The sequence below is a fragment of the Mustela lutreola genome, chromosome 10, assembly GCF_030435805.1.
Source record: "Mustela lutreola isolate mMusLut2 chromosome 10, mMusLut2.pri, whole genome shotgun sequence".
Lineage (NCBI taxonomy): Eukaryota > Metazoa > Chordata > Mammalia > Carnivora > Mustelidae > Mustela > Mustela lutreola.
The window spans coordinates 65,764,226-65,785,368 of NC_081299.1; the positions used below are offsets into that span (position 1 = coordinate 65,764,226).

General features: G+C 37.3%; 1 protein-coding gene across 1 annotated transcript; it reads left to right on the forward strand.

Moving 5' to 3' along the window:
• Positions 1–1,262: 1,262 nt before the first annotated feature.
• IFI44 (interferon induced protein 44) lies at positions 1,263–16,232 on the forward strand. Its single transcript, XM_059134880.1, has 9 exons — positions 1,263–1,636; positions 1,872–2,338; positions 6,299–6,335; positions 7,109–7,304; positions 8,758–8,907; positions 11,257–11,428; positions 12,471–12,571; positions 14,552–14,726; positions 15,788–16,232. Exons 2-9 carry the CDS (start codon positions 1,882–1,884, stop codon positions 15,817–15,819), a joined length of 1,320 nt encoding a protein of 439 aa, XP_058990863.1. The 5' UTR covers positions 1,263–1,636; positions 1,872–1,881; the 3' UTR covers positions 15,820–16,232.
• Positions 16,233–21,143: the final 4,911 nt, after the last annotated feature.

Genomic DNA, 21,143 nt, shown 5'->3' on the forward strand with positions numbered 1-21,143 from the left:
GGATTATGGCCAATATCCAGCTGCTTGCCCCCCACATGCTTTCCCAACACGACTCACACAATGGATTTGAGCTGGTTCCCGACTCCGGGACAGGAATAACAGCGTCAGCAAAACTGCAGATAGAGATTGTAGGAATTGGGGTGAACATGGCAAAGAAGAAGAACAAGCTATGTTAAATAATGGTGTGTAAATATAATGGTCGAAGTTTTAAAACAATTAATTTCTTTTTGAGAGAGGGAGAAGACGCATGCACAAGCAGGGAGAAGGGGGGTGGGGAAGAAGGAGAGGGCAAAAGAGGGAATCTTAAGTGGGATCCATGCCTGGTGTGGAGTCCTATGTGGGGCTTGATCTCACCACTCTGAGATCATGACCCAAGCTGAAACCAAGACTTGGACGTGTAACCAACCCAACCACCCAGTTGCCCTCCAACACAGGTCTTTAGAGGGGACTGTCACACCTCTGAGCTCATGTTGGGGGTTGGTGTCTTCCAAAAGCTCAAGGAAAAGAGAGCTGGGAATATTAATTTCTGGAAGGTGATTGTTCATTCAAATGATGTAATTTACGAGCAAGGGCTACCTGAATTATGGATTATTTGTGTGTGTAGGGGGGGTTGGAGGCAGGTTTGAAACTCTGCCTTAAATGCCAATTCTATCTTAGAAGAATATGAGCTAACTGGAGACTACCAAGTGATCTTTTCTACCATCTCCATGTCTCATTTCTTTATCATTAAGGCGCTAAGCCATTTTTTTTAAAAAAAAATTCTATTCCATTGATGATACAAGTAATTTGTCAAACATGAAGAAATCTGGCTTCCTTAGTGAACTGAAAGCTGTTTGCCAAGCGATGTTAGATCCTCCCGCTTCAGTCTGAGTTCTTGAGACGGTCTGCAAAATGAAAAAGAATCTCCTGCTTGTTTGAATCAGGGAGAAGTGGGACCCGACCATGGGGAGGTTTTCAGATGGTGGTGACATGGCCCTTAACACTGGCTGATCTCCAAAAGCGTTCTGCATTAGCTCAGTGTTCTCTGTTTGGGATCGTGGCTCCTCTGGCACAGCTTGTCAGAAATCTGTGTTTTGCTGTGTTTTTTTTTTTTTTTTTCCCTGAAATCTGTCTCCCCTACCTCCCCCTCCCCGCAAGCAATGCAGAAAACAGTGGACCCGATGAAAGGAAGTCAGTTGATAGCAGAGAAGTGGATGAGTTTGAGGCATGCGCCCTGGCGTAGGAATTAACAGCCCTTTTTTTTTTTTTTTTTTTTTTTTTTTTTTTTTTTTTTTTTGTATTTCAACATACATAAACGGATTGAATTTTTCTTTAAAGAAGTCGGTTAAAAATCTAGTGGGCTGTTAGGTTTTCGTCTCTCTGACATCAATTCTTTGATTCTCCTAATGTTTTTATTTGACCCGAGTGTGTAAATGTAACTGGAGCAGTTCCCGTCTCCCCTCCCCGCTCCTGGGCGGGAGGAAGCTGGCACTCTGCCCAGTGGGCTGAGCCTTGCTAAGTTTCATTTTCCTCTTCTCCGAGTGCCTGAACCCCGGAGGTTGCTGAAGAATGTTCTGTGTGGATTTCTGAGTCTGCTTAGCCGTCCAAACAGAGCAGCCACCCTCAGCCCCAGTCCTTGTAGAGGTTCCACAAACAGGTAAATGACGTGCTGCTTTCTACTTTTCCTAGCCACTTGCCAATAATAGTCTTTTTTAATTAAAAAAAAAAATTTAGAATGAAAAGCGAGTAATTTTTCTGTTATCTGCTCATCTTCTTTTTACTCACCTTAAGTGTAACGTAGAGTACGTAAGAGGCACATATACAAGCTTCATGCCAGGATGTGTTACCTGGTTTTCAATATTTAATGGAAAGTATGTTTGATTTTCTGCTAGATTGAGAAGCATGGCAGTGGCGACTCGTTTGACGGCGATGCAAGAAAAGAAGCTGCAGAATTACTTTGGAGGAAAACGGTTTACCCCTCTCTATAAAGCTAGTGTCCATGAATTCTCTGGATCTAATTGTCTTAAGAGATGCTGTGGCCAAGGGCCTACTCTGATGGTGATTTATGGTGGATGTTATGTTTGGGGGGCCTATATAAGAGAGAATTACAAGAGAGATGACACAGTTCCCGTTGTCCTTTTTGCCTTTCAAGAGAATGAAATTTCAGAATGTGATGTAGGAGCACACTCACCATCTACATTTCTTTATGAATATAGTGTAAGGTGCAGTAATAGTTTAGGGTTCTTCCTAAATCTGAGGGAAAAAAAAGCGACTGTGAGTTTAGATACAGCTGAAAAACTTGGACTGCCTCAAGATCAACCTATTTCCCTTGAGGAATGTGAAGTTTTTCGTTGTGAAGGTAAGTTTAATCAGATAGGCTCTTAGAGAGTTCTCTCCTGAATGTTTGGAGGATTTGAGGCAACCCATCTCTTTAAGGAAAGAATGTCCTTATCTCTGGATGACCCAGACTGAAACCCGGCCACACCTCTTTTGCTGAGACCCAACCGTGGTCAAAGGTAGCATATACAGAATTTTCTGGAGTGTGTTTGTGTGGGGGATGGGGTAGGGGAGAGGGAGGGAAGGTAGAAGGAGAAGGAATGGGGGAGAGGCAGCAAACTTAAAGACTGAGATTCTTTCGGAATGAAACCAAACCTCAACCTTCTCTTGACTGGTACTAGATCTTGCAATTTCCTATTGTATCCATTATATTAAAAGACCAAAATGAATATACTTATTTTTCTCCTAAAGGACATTGTTTCCAATATTTGCTGTTAGAATCAATGCTTTTGTAATGTGTTTGTGAATATAACTGTGCACAAAAATACTCTTTATAGTAACTTCCTGGAAGTGGGTTTGTTGTTTAAGAAAGATTTATGTTTTCACTTTAATAGACACATCTCAAAGGCTTTTATACTTTTCCCAAGAGTGTTATAGAAATGCCTATTTCCCTATCTTCTTGCCAACATTTGATATTATCAAACTTTGGAATATTTGCAATTTGATGGTCAAGAGATGGTTTCCCATTTTCTTCTTTGCTTATTCCCTATTATTAGCAAGTTTATGTGTATTGGCCATTTACATTTTATCTCTGAAACAGTTATTTATGTCTATCCATTTAAAAGAAGGGGCCCTGGAAATAATATCCTCTTGAGTATTTGCATGTTCCAAACTAGTTGTCTGTGGTCTTTATACTTGAATGATCACCAGAGTACATAATTCTTTGGGGACTTGTAATGTTTTCACAGTACTGATATTGCTGTGGAAAACCTAGGGCCAGACTTACTTATTTGTTTTTATTGTTTCCCTTTGAATGATTTGATCTTACTTCCTGGCTGCCTCAAACATCTAAAAAATTTTGTTGATGTCTGGTCAGTTTACTTGGATATGTCATGATGTTGACAATCCTGGATCAGTTAAGGAAACTTTTATTGAGGTATAACACATATTGAGAGAAATGCACAATTGATAAATGTACCAATGACAAACTTTTATAAACTAGACACACTAATGTCGCTACTACTAGGATGAAGACATAAGATTATTATTATCATTTCAAAAAGCTCCTTGCTGATTCTTCGTGGTTATTACCAACCAAAGATAACTATTACTTTGGCTCATTGACACTAATTACTTCTTCTTTTTGAATTCTATGTAAGTGGAATCCTTTCACAATGTGCACTCTTGTATGTCTGGCCTCTTACATTCAATATTATGTTTGAGGGATTGAGCTAAACAAGGGAGTGGATTATAAAATCAGACCTCTACAATTCGGATATCTTTCCCAGTATCAGGCTTGACTAATCATTTCATGGATAAGGTTAAAAGCAGTCAGAAATCTCGGAGAAGGCAGAAAAGGTATAAGAATATTGTGCATGGCTCATAGGATCTTCCTTTGCATATTAGACATATGCTTTCTGGATAAAACAATAGGCAGCGTTGTAAAACAACCTGCCTGTTGTTTTTTTGAACTTTGTGGGTCACCTTAAGTACTGAAGAGTGGTTATATTATGGAATGTTTATATGTCAGTGCTATGGACTGAATGTTGCCCCCAACCAAGACTCTTATGTTGAAGCCCTAACTCCCAGTGTGGCTATACTTGGAGACGGGACCTCTAAGGAAGTAATTAAGGTTAAATGAGGTCCTAAGAGTGGGGTCTTAATTTAATAGGATACACATTCGTTTAAGAAGGGACATCTGAGAGCTTACTTTCTCCCCTTGAATATACAAGAAGAGGTCATAAGAGAACACAGTGAGATGGTGGCCACCTACAAGGCAAGGGAAGAGGCCTCAGGATGAAATCTACCTTGCTGCACAGTGGTCTTCTGAGCTTCCAGAACTGTGAGAAGGAAATTTTTTATTATACGTATTTGTATGGCAGCCTGAGCAGATCAAGACAATCAGCTTACATGACATTCCCATGAAGACATGCCTCATAAATCCATGGAATCTCTAGGCCTTCGTGTATATGTGTTTTGGTTCACACATTCGTATTGTTTAAAGAATACGTATACAGAATTTCTGGGTCATTGGATTGGTGTATGCTCAGCTTCAGTGGATACTGACAAAGCTTTCCAATACCAATTGCCCTCACCACAGCAGTATATGAGAGTTTTTGTCACTTCTAAATTTTTCCCAACACTTTTTGTTACAATATGTAACCATTTGGCACATGAACTGTGGCATAATATTTTGTGAATCTGGTTTACTTTGATTAGACTAGTTAGTAATTTATTTTACAGTTTAAGCCAATTACTATATTATTTTATCCTTTTTTAACTTATAAAATTTGCGTTGTATTTTGGCTAATTCCTTCTAATATTTCTAAGGTTTGTTTCTGTAGTCTTTTCTGTTTCTATTTTCGATTTTCAAAACTTTCCTTCTTTCTTGTTATTAACGAAGTGTACTTTTGTCACAAGGTTGATATAAAATGTTTATATTCTGGTTAACTTCTATATATTTACAGTTTTGATTTTGAATTTCCTTTTGGATGTTAAAGTTAAGAGGTGCTTTGTAAAAGTCCCAAGAAGTGGCTTTTGTCTCTGTGTACACTTAACTCTTTTCTCGTTTTATTATAGTCATTGTATGTAGTCTTTACTATTTTTACTTTTGGTCATTTAAAGAGGTTTTCAGTCCATATGTTTAGCCATATTTTTAAATGTTTCACACAGTATTTTTTTGTAGTGTAGAGAATTGCCAGCGTCACTACACCTGATCCTTTCAGTTTTCTTTTTTTAAGATTTTATTTATCATTTATTTATTTTAGAGAGAGGGAGGCTGAGTGAGTGAGGGAAGGAGAGGGAGAATCCACTACAGGTGCTATGTGGAGCATGGAGCCCAATGTGGGGCATGGATCCTGACCCAGGCTCTATTCCACTACTGGGAGATCATTACCTGAGCGGAAACCCAGTCAGTCACGGAACCCACTGATTTTTTTTTTTTTTTTAAGATTTTATTTTTATTTATTTGACAGAGAGAGAGAATGAGATCGCAAGTAGGCAGAGAGGTAGGCAGAGAGAGGTGGGGGTCGGGGAAGCAGGCTCCCTGCTGAGCAGAGAGTCTGATTTGGGGCTTGATCCCAGGACCCTGAGATCATGACCTGAGTCTAAAGCAGAGGCTTAACCCACTGAGCCACCCAGGTGCCCCTGGTCCGTCCAGTTTTAAATCTACCACCGAAGAGTATCTCTTCACAGGAAGTGAAATTCTGGGCCTGAGTCTCAATGGTTCACAAAAAGTCCTCCGCTCTCCCTTGAACCACTTACTGTGCTCTGATTGGGTGAGGGAGGCGTCCTGCACTCTCTTTGGAGCCACAAAGAAAATTAATTGGACTGGAAGTTCCAGGAACTCCAGCCGTAGACAGTAGGTTTTAGAGAAGATTTGGTGTCTGTGGGTTTTTTTTTTTTTTTTTGTATCTCTGTACATTATCCCTTTCAGACCTCTTGGATTATGGAGAGGAACTATTTTAGAGTGTTCCCAGTCTTTCCTTGGCCTGTCCCCCTGCCTTCATGCCTTGCTTCTTTGATTCAGAAAGGACCCCAGTTCTCATTTCCCATGTTGGGGCAAGCCACATCCTACTGCTGAGTAATTGGGTGAGAAGAGATCTGTAGGAAATCTAGTCTTACAGTGCCCACCTTCCCTCTAGCACTAGATTCTTCGAAAGAGATATTAAGGAGCTTTGCAGAATTTTCTCCGCTTGCTTTCGTTGTACTGTGCTGCTGTCATGGAAGAGCTGTTTCTGTATTTTACCCTAGTGAATGCATTGACATTCATTTAGACCATCATTCAACAACTTGTGCTTTTCATTTTTCTTTATTTCCCTAGATTTATTGGATAAAAGAACCATGAAAGGGATTACTCAGTAAGTCAATGTCAATTAAAATCATGTTTTTATTATAAATATTATATATTGTATGTTATAAAATAAGTCAATTAAAATAATGTTCTGTTATTCTGTTTATTATCTTAGACTTATTTTTTTATAAGTTCTGTCAAATTGTTAACATAGATTATAACGTAACTTTTGGATCATCAAGAATAAACTATAATTATATTTATAATCATGAAACTATTTGATAATACCAATGTTAAAATAGAAAGAATGCTGGGCAAAGGGAAAGCACTCCTAATGTTTTTATATACTTGAAGGAAAATAATTATTTGGCTGCATGTCTACATTTTTGCTTAGACTTTTGAAGTTACAGTTTCAACTACTTGAGGGAATTGCGTTGGAAAGGGTGGCTGGTAGGTACAGGATACTTAAATGAACTTCAAGAACATGTTAGAAATTATCTACTTACATAAACTTCAAAAGTCACACGTTATGTTGTGCTTTTTGAAATTTATTATTGATAAGTTACCTTCATAACACAGTTCATATTTGTTATTAGGTTTATATGAACTGGTTGCTTAAATCTGAAAGGTTTTGTGTCTGGTTGGCTTTAGTTGTGTTATTTTTGCTTTTTTATTCTTTTATAGTAGGATTTGAAGTAGGATAGCTGCTTGTCCTTTCAACAGGAAAGTAAGTTGCTAATCAAAAAGAAATAATAATATATAAGAAAAGAAAAGGAATTCTAGGAAAGCTTATGGTAAGTTCTTGTGATGTACTCTTTGTTGTTATAATTGTCTGAACAGACTCCATGAGAGATTACTGCATGACATAAAAACCTACAGTCCATATGGAGGCCTCGTTCACCAGATACGGATTCTACTCCTGGGTCCCACTGGGGCTGGGAAGTCTAGCTTCTTCAACTCAGTAAAGTCTGTTTTCCGAGGCCATGTAACACACCAGGCTCTGGTGGGCTCTGATACAAGTGGGGTATCTGGCAAGGTATGTCCATTCAAAGTCACTCAGCCTTTGCTTCTTTGTTCAAATTAATTTTTTTTTTAATTTTTTTTTCAGTGTACCAGAATTCATTGTTTATGCACCACACCCAGTACTCCATGCAATACATGCCCTCCATAGTACCCACCACCAGGCTAACCCAGCTTCCCACCCCCTGCCCCTTCAAAACCCTCAGATTGTTTTTCAGAGTCCATAGTCTCTCATGGTTCATCTCCCCCTCCAATTTCCCTCAACTACCTTCTCCTCTCCATCTCCCCATGTCCTCCGTGTTATTTCTTATGCTCCACAAATAAGTGAAACCATAGGATAGTTGACCTTCTCTGCTTGACTTATTTCACTCAGCATAATCTCCTCCAGTCCTGTCCATGTTGATACAAAAGTTGGGTATTCATCCTTTTTCTGATGGAGGCATAATACTCCATAGTTTATATGGACCACATCTTCCTTATCCATTTGTCCATTGAAGGGCATCTTGGTTCTTTCCACAGTCTGTGGCCATTGCTGCTATGAACATTGGGGTACAGATGGCCCTTCTTTTCACTACATCTTTATCTTTGGGGTAAATACCCATTAGTGCAATTGCAGGGTCATAGGGAAGCTCTATTTTTAATTTCTTAAAGAATTTCCACACTGTCTTCCAAAGTGGCTGCACCACTTGCATTCCCACCAACAATGTAAGAGGGTTCCCCTTTCTCTACATCCTCTCCAACACATGTTGTTTACTGTCTTGTTAATTTTGGCCATTCTAACTTGTGTTAGGTGATATCTCAATGTGGTTTTGATTTGAATCTCCCTGATGGGTAGTGATGATGATCATTTTTTCATGTGTCTGATAGCCATTTGTTTGTCTTCATTGGAGAAGTGTCTGTTCATGTCTTCTGCCCATTTTTTGACATGATTATCTGTTTTGTGTGTGTTGAGTTTGAGAAGTTCTTTATAGATCCTGGATATCAGCCTTTTGTCTGTACTGTCATTTGCAAATATCTTCTCCCATTCCATTGGCTGCCTCTTTGTTTTGTTGACTGTTTCCTTTGCTGTGCAGAAGCTTTTGATTTTGATGAAGTCCCAAAAGTTCATTTTCGCTTTTGTTTCCTTTGCCTTGGGAGACATATCTTGAAAGAAGTTTCTGTGGCTGATATCAAAGAGTTTACTGCCTGCGCTCTCCTCTAGGATTCTGATGGATTCCTGTCTCATGTTGAGGTCTTTTATCCATTTCGAGTTTATCTTTTTGTATGGTGTAAGAGGATGGTTGAGTTCATTCTTCTACATATAGCTGTCCAATTTTCCCAGCACCATTTATTGAAAAGACTGTCTTTTTTTCCACTGTATATTTTTTCCTGCTTTGTTGAAGGTTATTTGACTTCATTCCATGTAGACTTTATCTCCATTTGCAACTAAAAAAATGTACTCTTAAAATTGCTTTTTTTCTCCTCTGTAGTACAGGACATATTCCATTAAGGATCAGAGATCTGGCAATGCCCTGCCGTTTATTCTCTGTGACTCAATGGGGCTGGGTGAGAAGGAAGAAGGACTATGCATGGATGACATAGTCTACATCTTAAAAGGCCACATTTCGGACAGATATCAGGTATGATTGGGCTAATCACTTAGATATTGGCATATGGGTCATGGTATTAGGAGGTGGGGCCTTTGAGAGGTGATTAGGTCATGAGGGTAAATCTCTCATGAATGGGATTAGTGTCCTACAAGAAGAGATAAAAAGAGAGATGATCTTTCTCTCTGCCACATGAAGACACAATGAGAAGGTAGCTATCTACCAACCAGGAAGAGGTCTCTCATCAGAGGCCAAATCTGCTAGCACCTTGATCTTGGACTTTCTAGCCCCAGAACTGTGAGAAGTAATTTTTGTTCTTCATGGCACCAAATATGGTAATTTGTTATGGCAGCCCAAGCTGACTAAGATGTGTGGCTTTCATCTTTAATGCTCTCCAGATGTTAATACTGAGCCCTGTCTGTGTTCTAGACAGGAGAAGGGGGGAATAAAGAGAAAACTACTTTAGTCTGTCATTTTTAAAAAAACTTTCTAGTCCTTTGTATAGACATTTAGATTTTTAATTAATCATTACTTTACCTTTTTCCAAATGAACAGTAGTGCCAGCATCTTTCCTTGAATGTCTTTGCATCTTTTCCCTACCAAATACAGGGATTGGTTTGTTCTGTTGATGTATTTATCAATTCCTTTATGATACTCTTTTTTTTTTAAGATTTTATTTATTTATTTGACAGAGAGAGGTCATAAGTAGACAGAGAGGCAGGCAGAGAGAGAGAGAGAGAGAGGGAAGCAGGCTCCCCGCTCAGCAGATAGCCCGATGCGGGACTCGATCCCAGGACCCTAAGATCATGACCCGAGCTGAAGGCAGTGGCTTAACCCACTGAGCCACCCAGGCGCCCCTATGATACTCTTTCTATTACCACATCGTTTAATTGTTGTAACTACCATAGCAATCAACTGTGTCTTGATACCTCACTGGACAAGTCATATTCATTACTTATTTCTTGCATTTGATTTTCTCACTATTTCCACAATATACTTTTCTAAGTGAGCCTGTTTGTGTTTGATTTGTTGTTGTTTTGATTAGAATTACATTAAAATTTTATATCAAAATTTGATTTACATCTTTACATATCCAATGTTCTTATCCAGAAACACAAAATGTTTTATTTTTCTACTCATACAAGGGCTTTCATTCTTTGGTACAGCATTGTCTTGTAGAGGGAAAGTTTATTTTTCAATATTCTTTTTTTTTTTAAAAACAGCTTTATTATAGGGGATTTTAAATGATGCAAAAGTAGACAAACAATTTAATGAATTCCCATTTACTCAGCTTCATCAATTTTTGACTCATGGCTCATCACCTGTGTTTATCCACTTTCCCCTCCCCTGTATTCCTTGGAATCAAATTTAATACATCTTAACATTTAATCCATAGATCATAGCAAGTACACCAATACTCTGATGACAAACATCAAACCCACCCTTCCTAGTCAACTAACATTTACCAAAACCACATACAGTTAGGTTTGGTATACTGAAATATAGTCTAAAGTCAACTTTACAAAATAGGGTGTAGTCAATCTATTTCCTTTCTCTGGCCCTTCAAATACACTTCTTCCTTTTTCTTATAAATAACCATATAAGGGGCGCCTGGGTGGCTCAGTGGGTTAAAGCCTCTGCCTTGGGGCACAGGTCATGATCCCAGCATCCTGAGATCGAGCCCCACATTGGGCTCTCTGTTCAGCAGCAGGGAGCCTTCTCCCCCCAGCTCCCATCTGCCTCTCTGCCTATTTGTGATCTCTGTCTGTCAAATAAAAAAATAAATTCTTAAAAAATATATAAAAATTTATGGTATACTTTCCTTTTTTACAATATAAGAAAATACAGGTCTGTGGTTCTCCTCTTTTTAGAGAAGTCATGAACTACTCTGTGTTATTGGTACATTAGAATCCTGCCACTACATGTAGTCCTGAAGTTAACAGACTTGTGCATGCATCATTTTGTATTTTTACTGCCATACCTGTGACAGATTGCCAGCAGAAGGATTGCTAGTTCAAGAGTAAATGCATCTCATTTTGAACCACTTTCAGCCCTTGCATTCTGTGTGGTGAAACCACATTTCTTTCTGAAGGCTCTCACCTCCACCTTGCCCACATTGGTTCTATCTAGAATGCTTTTGGCCATGTGCTCATTCCTTTTATCAGACTAACTTCCCCTACTTTTCAGCTCCCAGATTACGTGTCCACTTCTTTGGAAACTTTATGTGACTGAGGGAATGGGATGCTGGCTACTTGCACAGACTGTCTTCTCTACTGGATTGTTAGCCTCATAATATCAGAGACTTGCACACTGCCTGATATATAATACATGCTCATGAATATATCCATGGAATTAAAATGTTGTGTTGTGTTTACCTTTCAGTTTAATTCCACAAAACCAATCACACCGGGTCATAGTAACTATATTGACAACCCATTGCTGAAGGACAGAATCCATTGTGTGGCACTTGTGTTTGACATCAACTCTGTTGAACACCTCTCTCGTGACATGATGGCAAAGATAAAAAAAATTCGAAGGGAGTTGATAAAGTGTGGTGAGTCTTGTTCCACTCTGCTATTGAGGGCAGTTAATTAGACTACATTGTACAATGGTTTTAGGACAGGATGAAAAATTTGAGAAATTGCAAATGTGAATCTTCTGTGGCCCATCAGTGTGGTTCAAACAAATCAAGCACTCAACAGCTGTATGACTTTGTGCCATAACCTAAATTCTCTATGTCTCGATTTCCTAATCTAGAAAATTAGTAAAAGGGTAGCACCTATCTCAGAGATTTATTATAAGGATTAAACAAATCAATATATTTGAAGAATTTAACACAGTCTTCACTACTTGTTACCACTGTATCCTAACATAGATTCATTTACCAAAAGTTCTAGATTTCTACTTGGGCCTTAAATGATTAGAAATGGAAAACAGTATATTAGTAAGAAAACAGGCAGGGAAGTAAGATGTTAGGTAGGGCGGGGTAGCATAAAGGCTTAGGGGAAGGTAGACAGGATCGGGGAATTAAGGTGCCCCATACTGGCTTTTCTTGGCTTTATTACCCATTCTGTCGGGAAAAGAGCCAGTTTGTCACAGCTTTGATTAAGTTAGAAGCATGAGTGATTTACTTGCTCACTGTAATTTGAAACCTTGCCAGTGAGGTGTGCAGGGAGGTGCTTGCTAGCATTGTCATAGAACAATTTACTTGTGATGCTTTCATACTTGCTTTTGACTTCTGGAGGATTCTCCCCCATCTTGCTTGTGAGATCTCTTCTGTAGTCTCCATAAAAACAACCGTTTGGACAGGATAGGAGACCAATCAACAATATTGTAGTATCACTAGTTACCTCTTTAGTTATCTCTTCCAAAAGGTGGTTTCATTTGAAGCCACATTTCTTACCATGAAAAGCAATGAAGGGAATTTCCTATGATACTAATGAGTACTTGAGCAGTGCGTTTTTAAGGGATGGTGGGCCTTCCCAAATCTCTAAACTTGCTCCAGAGATAGCCTGCTGCATAATTGATCCCTGGTTAACTGAAACATCCTGATGCTGTCTTTAATGATCAAAGTGACAAGTATCTGTTTGGCCTAGGTGTAGCACATGTGGTTTTACTCACTCATGTGGATAGCATGGACCTGATTAGCAGAGGTGACCTTGGAGACATATACAAATGTATGCTTGTGAAGCCTAAGGTAATAAATGATGTTCCTCTTTGCAGACACATTTTCTGAGATATGTCACTATAATCACATGATATTGCTGTGAATAAAAATAAAAATGATCACCTATTGAACTTAAGATTTAAAATAATTTCTTGGGTAATTCAGACTTACATCTCAAATTTAAAAATTAAATATATATTCATCTTTACATGGACACAGATCATTCCATTCATTATAATTTAAACCAAATAGCTTCAATTCAACAAATATTTATTGATTGCCTTTCATAATTGAGTCAGTGTGATAGTTGCTAACTAGATACACAGTAATTAAAACAATTTCTCTGCATTCAAAAGGTTATAATTTTATCGGTAGAGGTGAGAGGGTGGGGGAGAGGGATAGGAAAAAAATTGACAGAGTATGAGTATGATAAATCTTATGAAGGGATTCAAAATAAAATCGAAAGTTTAGAGGAGGAAAATATTAGTGAAGGAGATGGAGAAGATTTCATTCCTGGAGTGTCCCTGGAAAATAGGTTTCAAAGAGGAGGAGGATTTGGGGAGGTGACGAGACAAAAGGGGACAAAAAAAATCAGGCTATGAATGTAGCCCAAGTCAATACCGTAGTGTAGGAAGAGGCAGTGTGAGTGGGAAGCATGGAGTCATTCAGTTTAGTGGAGAGCCGAATCCTTGTAGGGGGAGATAAAGAAGTTATATTTGCATGAGGTGACTTTACGTAATTGGGCACACTATGGGGAATCATAGCAATTCTTTTTCTCTTAAGTTTTTATTTAAATTCCAGTGAGTTAACATACGGTATAATATTAGTTTCAAATGTACAATGTAGTGATTCAGCTTTTCCATGCATCACCAGTGCTCATCACAGCACATGCCCTCCTTAATCCCCATCACGGATTTAGCCTGTCTCCCCCATCCCCCGTAACCTTCAGTTTGTTCTCTCTATTCTTAAGAGTCTGTTTCTTAGTTTCTCTCTCTCTCTCCCTTTTTACCCTTTGCTCATTTGTTTTGTTTCTTAAATTCCACATATGAGTGAAATTATATGGTGTTTGTCTTTCTCCAAATTATTTCACTTAGCATAATACTCTCTAATTCTAATCTTGTAAATGGCAAGATTTTTCATATATATACACACACACACACACACACACATATATATATATACACATATATATATATGAATCACATCTTCTTTATCCATTCATCAGTCAGTGGACACTTGGGCTCTTTCTATAATTTGGCTATTGTAGATAATGCAGCTTTAAAAAATAGTGATATAGCCAAACTGACGCATCACAAAAATTAATCTGCCACTACATGTAGAATGGATTGTAGTCGAAAGGAACCTGGATTTGGGAATACCAGTTGGGAACATGTAATGATAGCTAGTATTTGTTGAGCACTAAATATATGATAAATTTTCTTATTCAATATTTACAACAGCCCTGTGAGATGAGTACTGGCATTACCACATTTTATAGATGAGGAAACAAACACACAGAGAGTAAAGTATTTGCTAGTGTTTTTGACAGTGACGAGAAATAACAGAGCCCTGTTTTAAATCCAAGCAGTGTCAATCCCCAGATAAATTTGTCTAAGCAAGAATTAAAATAGCATACTAAGCTAATCTAGTACAATTGGCTAATCATGAGAATAACTTTGAATAAGAAACAGGGAAATCACATAAAGCATTAAAAATGCTTCAGTTATCTACATGGAACTATTAGTAATAGTTCTACATGTAATCTACATGGAACTATTAGTTACCTTTCATTTCTAACTCACATGAAATCTATTACATGTATTCTCGATGAAAGTTGGTAGTGACACTGGAAATTGACTTGTGAAGCTCTTTAAGAAAGTATTTATGGGACCAGATCTCTATCTTTATTTTCCCCGACAGGAATACTACTGCCAAGCTCCTGCTATTTGTTACTGCTTTCGTGGTATATATTGACCTAAAATAGTCTTGGTCACTGTTTCTCTATTGCAGTTAGAGACAGTCCACAGAGAACTTGGATTTGCTCTTTCTGACATCTTGGTGGTTAGTAATTATACCTCAGAGTGGGAGCTGGACCCTGTAAAGGACGTTCTGATCCTCTCTGCGCTGGGACAGATGCTGTGGGCTGCAGATGACTTCTTAGAGGATTTGCCTCCTGAGGAAACAGGTAGATATTTGATGGTATTGACATTTGAAGGTGTCAGCTGTATGGCTACTCCTGCTTGGATCTACTGGGTATGTGGAAGTTCACTGTGTCACTGTAGGTCACCGTCTTGTGAGGAGTCCTACCCTGTAGCTCACTGGCTGGGTGTGTTTTGTCCCCCCCCTCCCATTTCCTGATGTCCCCACCCTTAGGGTAAATCCTAGGAATTTGCACTATTTCTCTTTCCCCCCATGTCTAAAGACAGAAACTTGGAAATGATACAATTCTGTCATTTCTACTGTGTGAGCACTCAAAGTTGTATCCTTGCCTTCTTCTCTCAAAATGTGCTTCTTTGCTTGGGGCCCAGAAATGGATTGGATCAGCGTTGTTCCTGATCAGATAGGATCTTTGCTTTTTGCCATTTTTGATTTGACTTTTTTGATGTGTCTTCCGCCTCAGAGTTTCTCTTAATGCCATGTAGTCAGTGCTAGATAGACATATGTGCCTTTCATATTTATGGCCTCAGATTTTAGCATTACATGTATTCTCTACAGATTCTCTCAAGAATACATGCTGCATAGTTTCAGTCAAAGATCAGACAGAGGGGCACCTCGGTGGCTCAGTGGGTTAAAGCCTCTGCCTTTGGCTATGGTCATGATCCCAGGGTCCTGGGATCGAGCCCCACATTGGGCTCTCTGCTCGGCGGAGAGCTTGCTTCCCCCTTCTCTCTCTGCCTGCTTCTCTGCCTACTTGTGATTTCTGTCTGTCAAATAAATAAATAAAATCTTTAAAAAAAATAAGACAGAAGTTTCAATTTATACTCAAATTTTATTTTCGTTTGTGAGAAATAAAATTAGAATATCATATCTTCTTTATTCTCTTTCACTTGCAAACTGCTAAGAAACTCTCATGCTACTACCGACTCTACCATCTTGGTTTCTTCGTGTCTTCTCTTCTTCATGGAGCATGCACTGCCAAAGTCAGGGATGGTTGGTTTAGACCCCCCAGTAGCCCAATGTTTTTCCTCCTTCTGGTTGCTTTTCCCTAAATAATCCAGTAAGAATATGTTGTTTCTCTTTTCTCAGAGATCAAAGAAGAGGAATCACCAAGTGTGTAAAAGAAGGAAAAAAATACACGAACCCTTCACATACTAATAATTTTTAGCTCATCATAGAAGATTGAAAATTGCAAAATAAGAAAACACAGGAAAAAGAGAAGTAGCTGAAACAGAAATGGCATGTTTTATTTATGTCTGTGTTGAAGATACATATGGAAAATCATAATGCCTGCAAATAACTAGAAGCAGTGGGCTTTAAAACCATTAATGGTGGGGGGCACCTGGGTGAGTCAGTGGGTTAAGCCGCTGCCTTCGGCTGAGGTCATGATCTCAGGGTCTTGGGATCGAGTCCCGCATTAGGCTCTTTGCTCAGCAGGGAGCCTGCTTCTCTCTCTCTCTCTCTCTGCCTGCCTCTCCATCTACTTGTGATCTCTCTCTGTCAAATAAATAAATAAAATCTTTAAAACCATTAATGGTGGGAAAAATGAACATAATTTCTTTTGGATTTATGTTCTGTATCTGTGAAAAATCAAAGTTTCTTCTTACAAAGTCTGAATTTAACTTAAGTGTGGATGTGTGATTTTGGAAAACTTTATTTTGTCAGCATCATTTGGTCTTCACCCACATCATCTTAATTTTGCCTTCTTATTTTATTTCCAAATTATTTGATCTTCTCTTTGGGTCTCCAGTTAATGGTGTACTCTTTACACTAAGGCCATTTTTTGGTTTGCTTAATATCAGAAACCCTCTTTTAAGGTGTGACAGTACTGGTAAGAGTTTGAGGGGATTAAAGCTGACAAGAACTATAGTCCGATTTTTCTGTCAAGTATGACTATTTTAGTTACAAGTGATAAAACGCAACATGAATTACATGATTAAAAAAATAGTCAAACCATATAAAAGGCTGGGGTTGAACTGAACTGCCTCAGAAATGATTGAATCTAGAGATTCAAAAGCTATTCTTTCTCACACACGTGCACATTTGTGTGCACGCGCGCACGCACACACACACACACACACACACTCTGGTTCCTTCTTTGGTTTCTTGCTGTCATTCTCTCAGGCTAGCATTCTTGATAAATCTTAAACCATCTGAATCCAAGCTGACATTCATTCAGTCTTGTGACCCAAAAAGGAAGAGGGCTTTTCTTTTCCAGTTTCATTGTGAAATAATCCAAAAAATGGCTGTTGATTTAGTTCAAATCATATGCGTACTCCCCAAGAACAATCACTTTCTCTGCAGAAGAGAGAGAAATATGATCATCCCATTTTAAATAATATTTGCCCAAGAAGAGTGATTTGTTATTAGAAGGAGGGATTTAATCATGGACATGGCCACTGTGCATTAACTGAGCTGGAGAGGCACCTTAATATGTATCTTGTGAATTCAGGAAGTTTTCTATCTAGTTTCTCACTTACAATATAAGAATAAATATATTCTTTATAAGAACATAAAGTCTTATTAATAAGTCTAAAAATCATTAACAATTTAAAAAAGCTTTTTATTAAAGTAGTATATACACATAAAAAGTATACAGTTCATAATTGTATGGCTCAATACATTTTGATAGACTCAAGCCATGAAACTAGAACTCAGGTAAGAAACAGAACATTCTAGAAGTTCCCTTTAACTCCAGTCTAGCTACATAGGATATCCACTATTCTGACTTTTTTTTATCCCTAACATAACATTATGGACTATTTACTCTTTTGGGTCTAACTTCTTTCCTGTGATGGTTTATTTGTTTGATTTGTGTTATTGTACATAGGTGAAGATAATTTGTTCTTATATATCCTATTATTGTTCTAATACTTTCCTTATAGGTCAAGAATATATTCCATATCTGTTGCATTAAAAATTTTTCTAATTAAAGCTACATAAAAATAAACCATTTGATTTTGGGTCTTTCCAATTTTGTATAATAATAAAGATTCCATAGTGGGAACTTACTGTATTTCAATTTGTAAATGTAGCTTGAAAATGAGAAGTAGCATCATGAAGGAGTTGACATGATCCTAAAATTTACAGAGCAGTGTAAAATGTCAAACACAGTCAAGATGTTCTTGAGAAACGAAGTGGGAAAGCAGGTATAAAGAGACATATTAAGAAATATAAATTAACTGTAGTGGGTTAATTAATGGAACAGAATGGAGAGTCCAGAAACAGACTTGAGCATGTCTGGACATTTGTTCTATGGTAAGGGTAGATGAATGGAGAAACAACAGACAATTCATAAATGGTCTAGTCAATTGGCCATCATATGGGGAAAAATAAAAGTGAAACCTTTATATCGTATGGAGAAGTCTACTTTAGGTGGACTAAGCACCTAAATGCTAAAAGGATTTTGGAAGATAAAATAGAAGGGTACTTCTATAACTTGGGGGTAAGGAAATATTTCTTGTCATATTTCTTAAGATACAAAAAACTTAATACCAAAAGAGATTAAAAATTCAACTATATTGAAATCAGTAACTTTTTAAATTTTAATTTTAATTTTTTTAAATCAGTAAGTTTTATATTCAACAAATCCCATTAAGATAGTAAGAAGATACAGCATATTGGGAGAACATATAACTAGCGAAGAACTAATAAAAGGATGTACAAAGAAATCCTACAGGTCTAGAAGAAAACTAAAATATAAAAGAAAATGAACCGAAGACTTGAAAAGGGAGCTCTAAAGAAAAAAGAAATTCAAATATCCAGTACATAAGAAACATGTTCTACATAATTTGTAATAGAAAAAGATCCAAACTAAAATAATTTGGTTCTTTTTTTACATTTATTGAGATTTAATTGACATATAAAGTACATATATTTAAAGTGTAACATTGAGTGAGTTTTGACATATGAATGCACCTTAAAATAGTCTTGACAGTCAAGATAACAAATATTTCTATTCCCCTCCCCCCCAAAATTGTAATCCATTCTCTTTATTCCATCTCTTGTTCTATTCCTTAGATAACCACTGGTCTGTACTCTGACACTCTAAGTTACTTTTCACTTTTTTAGAATTTGTATACATGAAATCGTGCAGAATATACTCTTCCATGTCTGGCTTCTTTTATTCAGTTGTTTTGAGATTCAACCATGTGGTTGTATGTAACAATAGTTCTTTCTTTTTATTGCTGAGTAGTATTTCATTGTGTGAATATACTACATTTCTTTATCCATTCACCTGTAAACAGACTTTTGGATTGTTTCCAGTAAAGTTCACGATATGCAGAGAGACCCCATGAGCTAGCATTTTGACTCTCAGTTACATATCTTAAGGATACTCTTAGGGTGCATCAAAATACACGTATAAGAATTTTTGTATTAGCCTTGTTCATAATAGGCCCAGTTGGAAGCAACCCACATGCCCATCAATAGTAGAAAAGATAATAAATTGTGGTATATTATACAGAGTACTTCATTTCATATAACAAAGAAAATTAAAGAACTATAACTATATATATATCAGTGTAAATATTACAAATATAATATTGGCCAAAAGGATAAAGACATGAATGAATCTATGCATTATGTATAGGTTTATATAAATCTCACAAAAGTTCTAAATAAGAGAGAGGAAATGATGATCGTAAAAGTGAAGATGATAATTACCTTTCAAGGGTTTGGGGTTGTGAAGAGTCAGGGGTCACCTAGGGATTCTTCAGAAATTAAAAGTTTCCTTTGTTTTGAACAAGGTGGTTGTGAAATGGATATTTGCTTTATAATTATTTTTAAGTTGTACATTTGTATTTTATGTACTTTTCTGCATGTATTATATATTTCATAATTAAAGCAGGAAAAATGAGAAGTGATATCATATACAAACATTAGAATTAGACAAAACTGGGTCTTGCTGCATATTATGTGATCTTTAAGAAGTCTCTCATTTCCCTATCTTACAGATGATAACAGTTTATTCATAGATATTTTGTAAGAGCCAAATTAGATAATATATACAGCTATATTATCAGTGCAGGCACTTAGAAACGGAAACTCAGGTGCTGATGGACACTGCCAATCTTGTATAACAACAAACTGATAAGTTACTAGGTTTCCCTATTGTCAATTTAACTTTACTATAGTTGAAAACGAAGATAAGACTTGGGACTTTGAAAGCTCATAACAAAAATGAAAGATACCAAAAGCCAAATTATCAGAGTTTTTGCTTTTGGTTGTTTGATATGCGGTGGTTTTTTTTTTTTTTTAAATATATCTTTGCCTTCAAAGAGTGCACTGTAACTCAAATTCAAAATTTATAAAAGCAAATAGAAACATATTAAATGGCTTGGTCACGTCTGCCCCCTACCGGCCAATTTAAAAGTGGAAAGGAGGCTGAAGGTTGAATTTGGAAGCTTGAATTAAAACTGCTAAGGTTTCTAATTCTTAAAAAATCTGACACAACAAATTTTCAAGAGTGTGATTCTTTAAAGGTATACAACATTTAATAGAAGATAATTTTCTCCTGGTGTTGAAGATGTGGTAGTCCTTTGGAAATGCTGTGGTCTGCATTCTCTAATGTTTCTGGCATTATATTAGACTTATTATTTATACTTATTTACATTTTAAGCTAACATTAATGTGTTGTATTTTAGCATTTTTGCTAACCTGCAGGACAGAAATTTGAATATATAATACTTAAGGCTTATGGTGATCAATGAACACACAAAATGGGTACTTTTGCCTTTCGCTTTTCATAAACGGGGCCCCCAATTACATTACTTTTGGATAATGAAGTCTCGAACCCACTTATACAGGAATTAATTTGTATAGATAAATCACAGTTGTGGGGACCAGGAGAAACATTATACTTCAAGTGCCATGTTCTCTCAATTTTAATTTCTATTTGATTTAGGATTATTGCATATGATCTGAGAGTTTGCAAATCAGTTACTATAGCAAATTGCTACAAAAGCATGAAAATATGTTCCATTTATGTGCCAATGGTGCCTTAAGAGAGATTTACAGTGGATTCCTTTCAGCTACATAGTACTGAGTCCAACCCGTTTTTAGGATGGTTTTCCTAATCTGGACATATTTGATCTCAAGCCCTAAAACAAGCGCTCAATTGAGTGACTTCCTCTTCTTCACTGTTTTGTGCATCTTCTTGTCTCCATGGCTTTGTTCATACTTTGGGGAAGTTACTTAATTTCTGTTTGCTTTGTCTTCTCATCTGGTAAATGGGGATACTTTACTTACACTGATTATTTTGAAGATTAAATGAGAAAGCATAGGTAAAGTACTTTTTTGAAAAGCATCTAAAACACACTAGGCACTAAATAACTGCCATTAACCATTATCCATTTTCCCCTGACCTTCTCCAATATTCCTCCTCCATTCCCATCTATCAGCTACCCATAAAGAATTTTCTCGGGCACCTGGGTGGCTCAGTGGG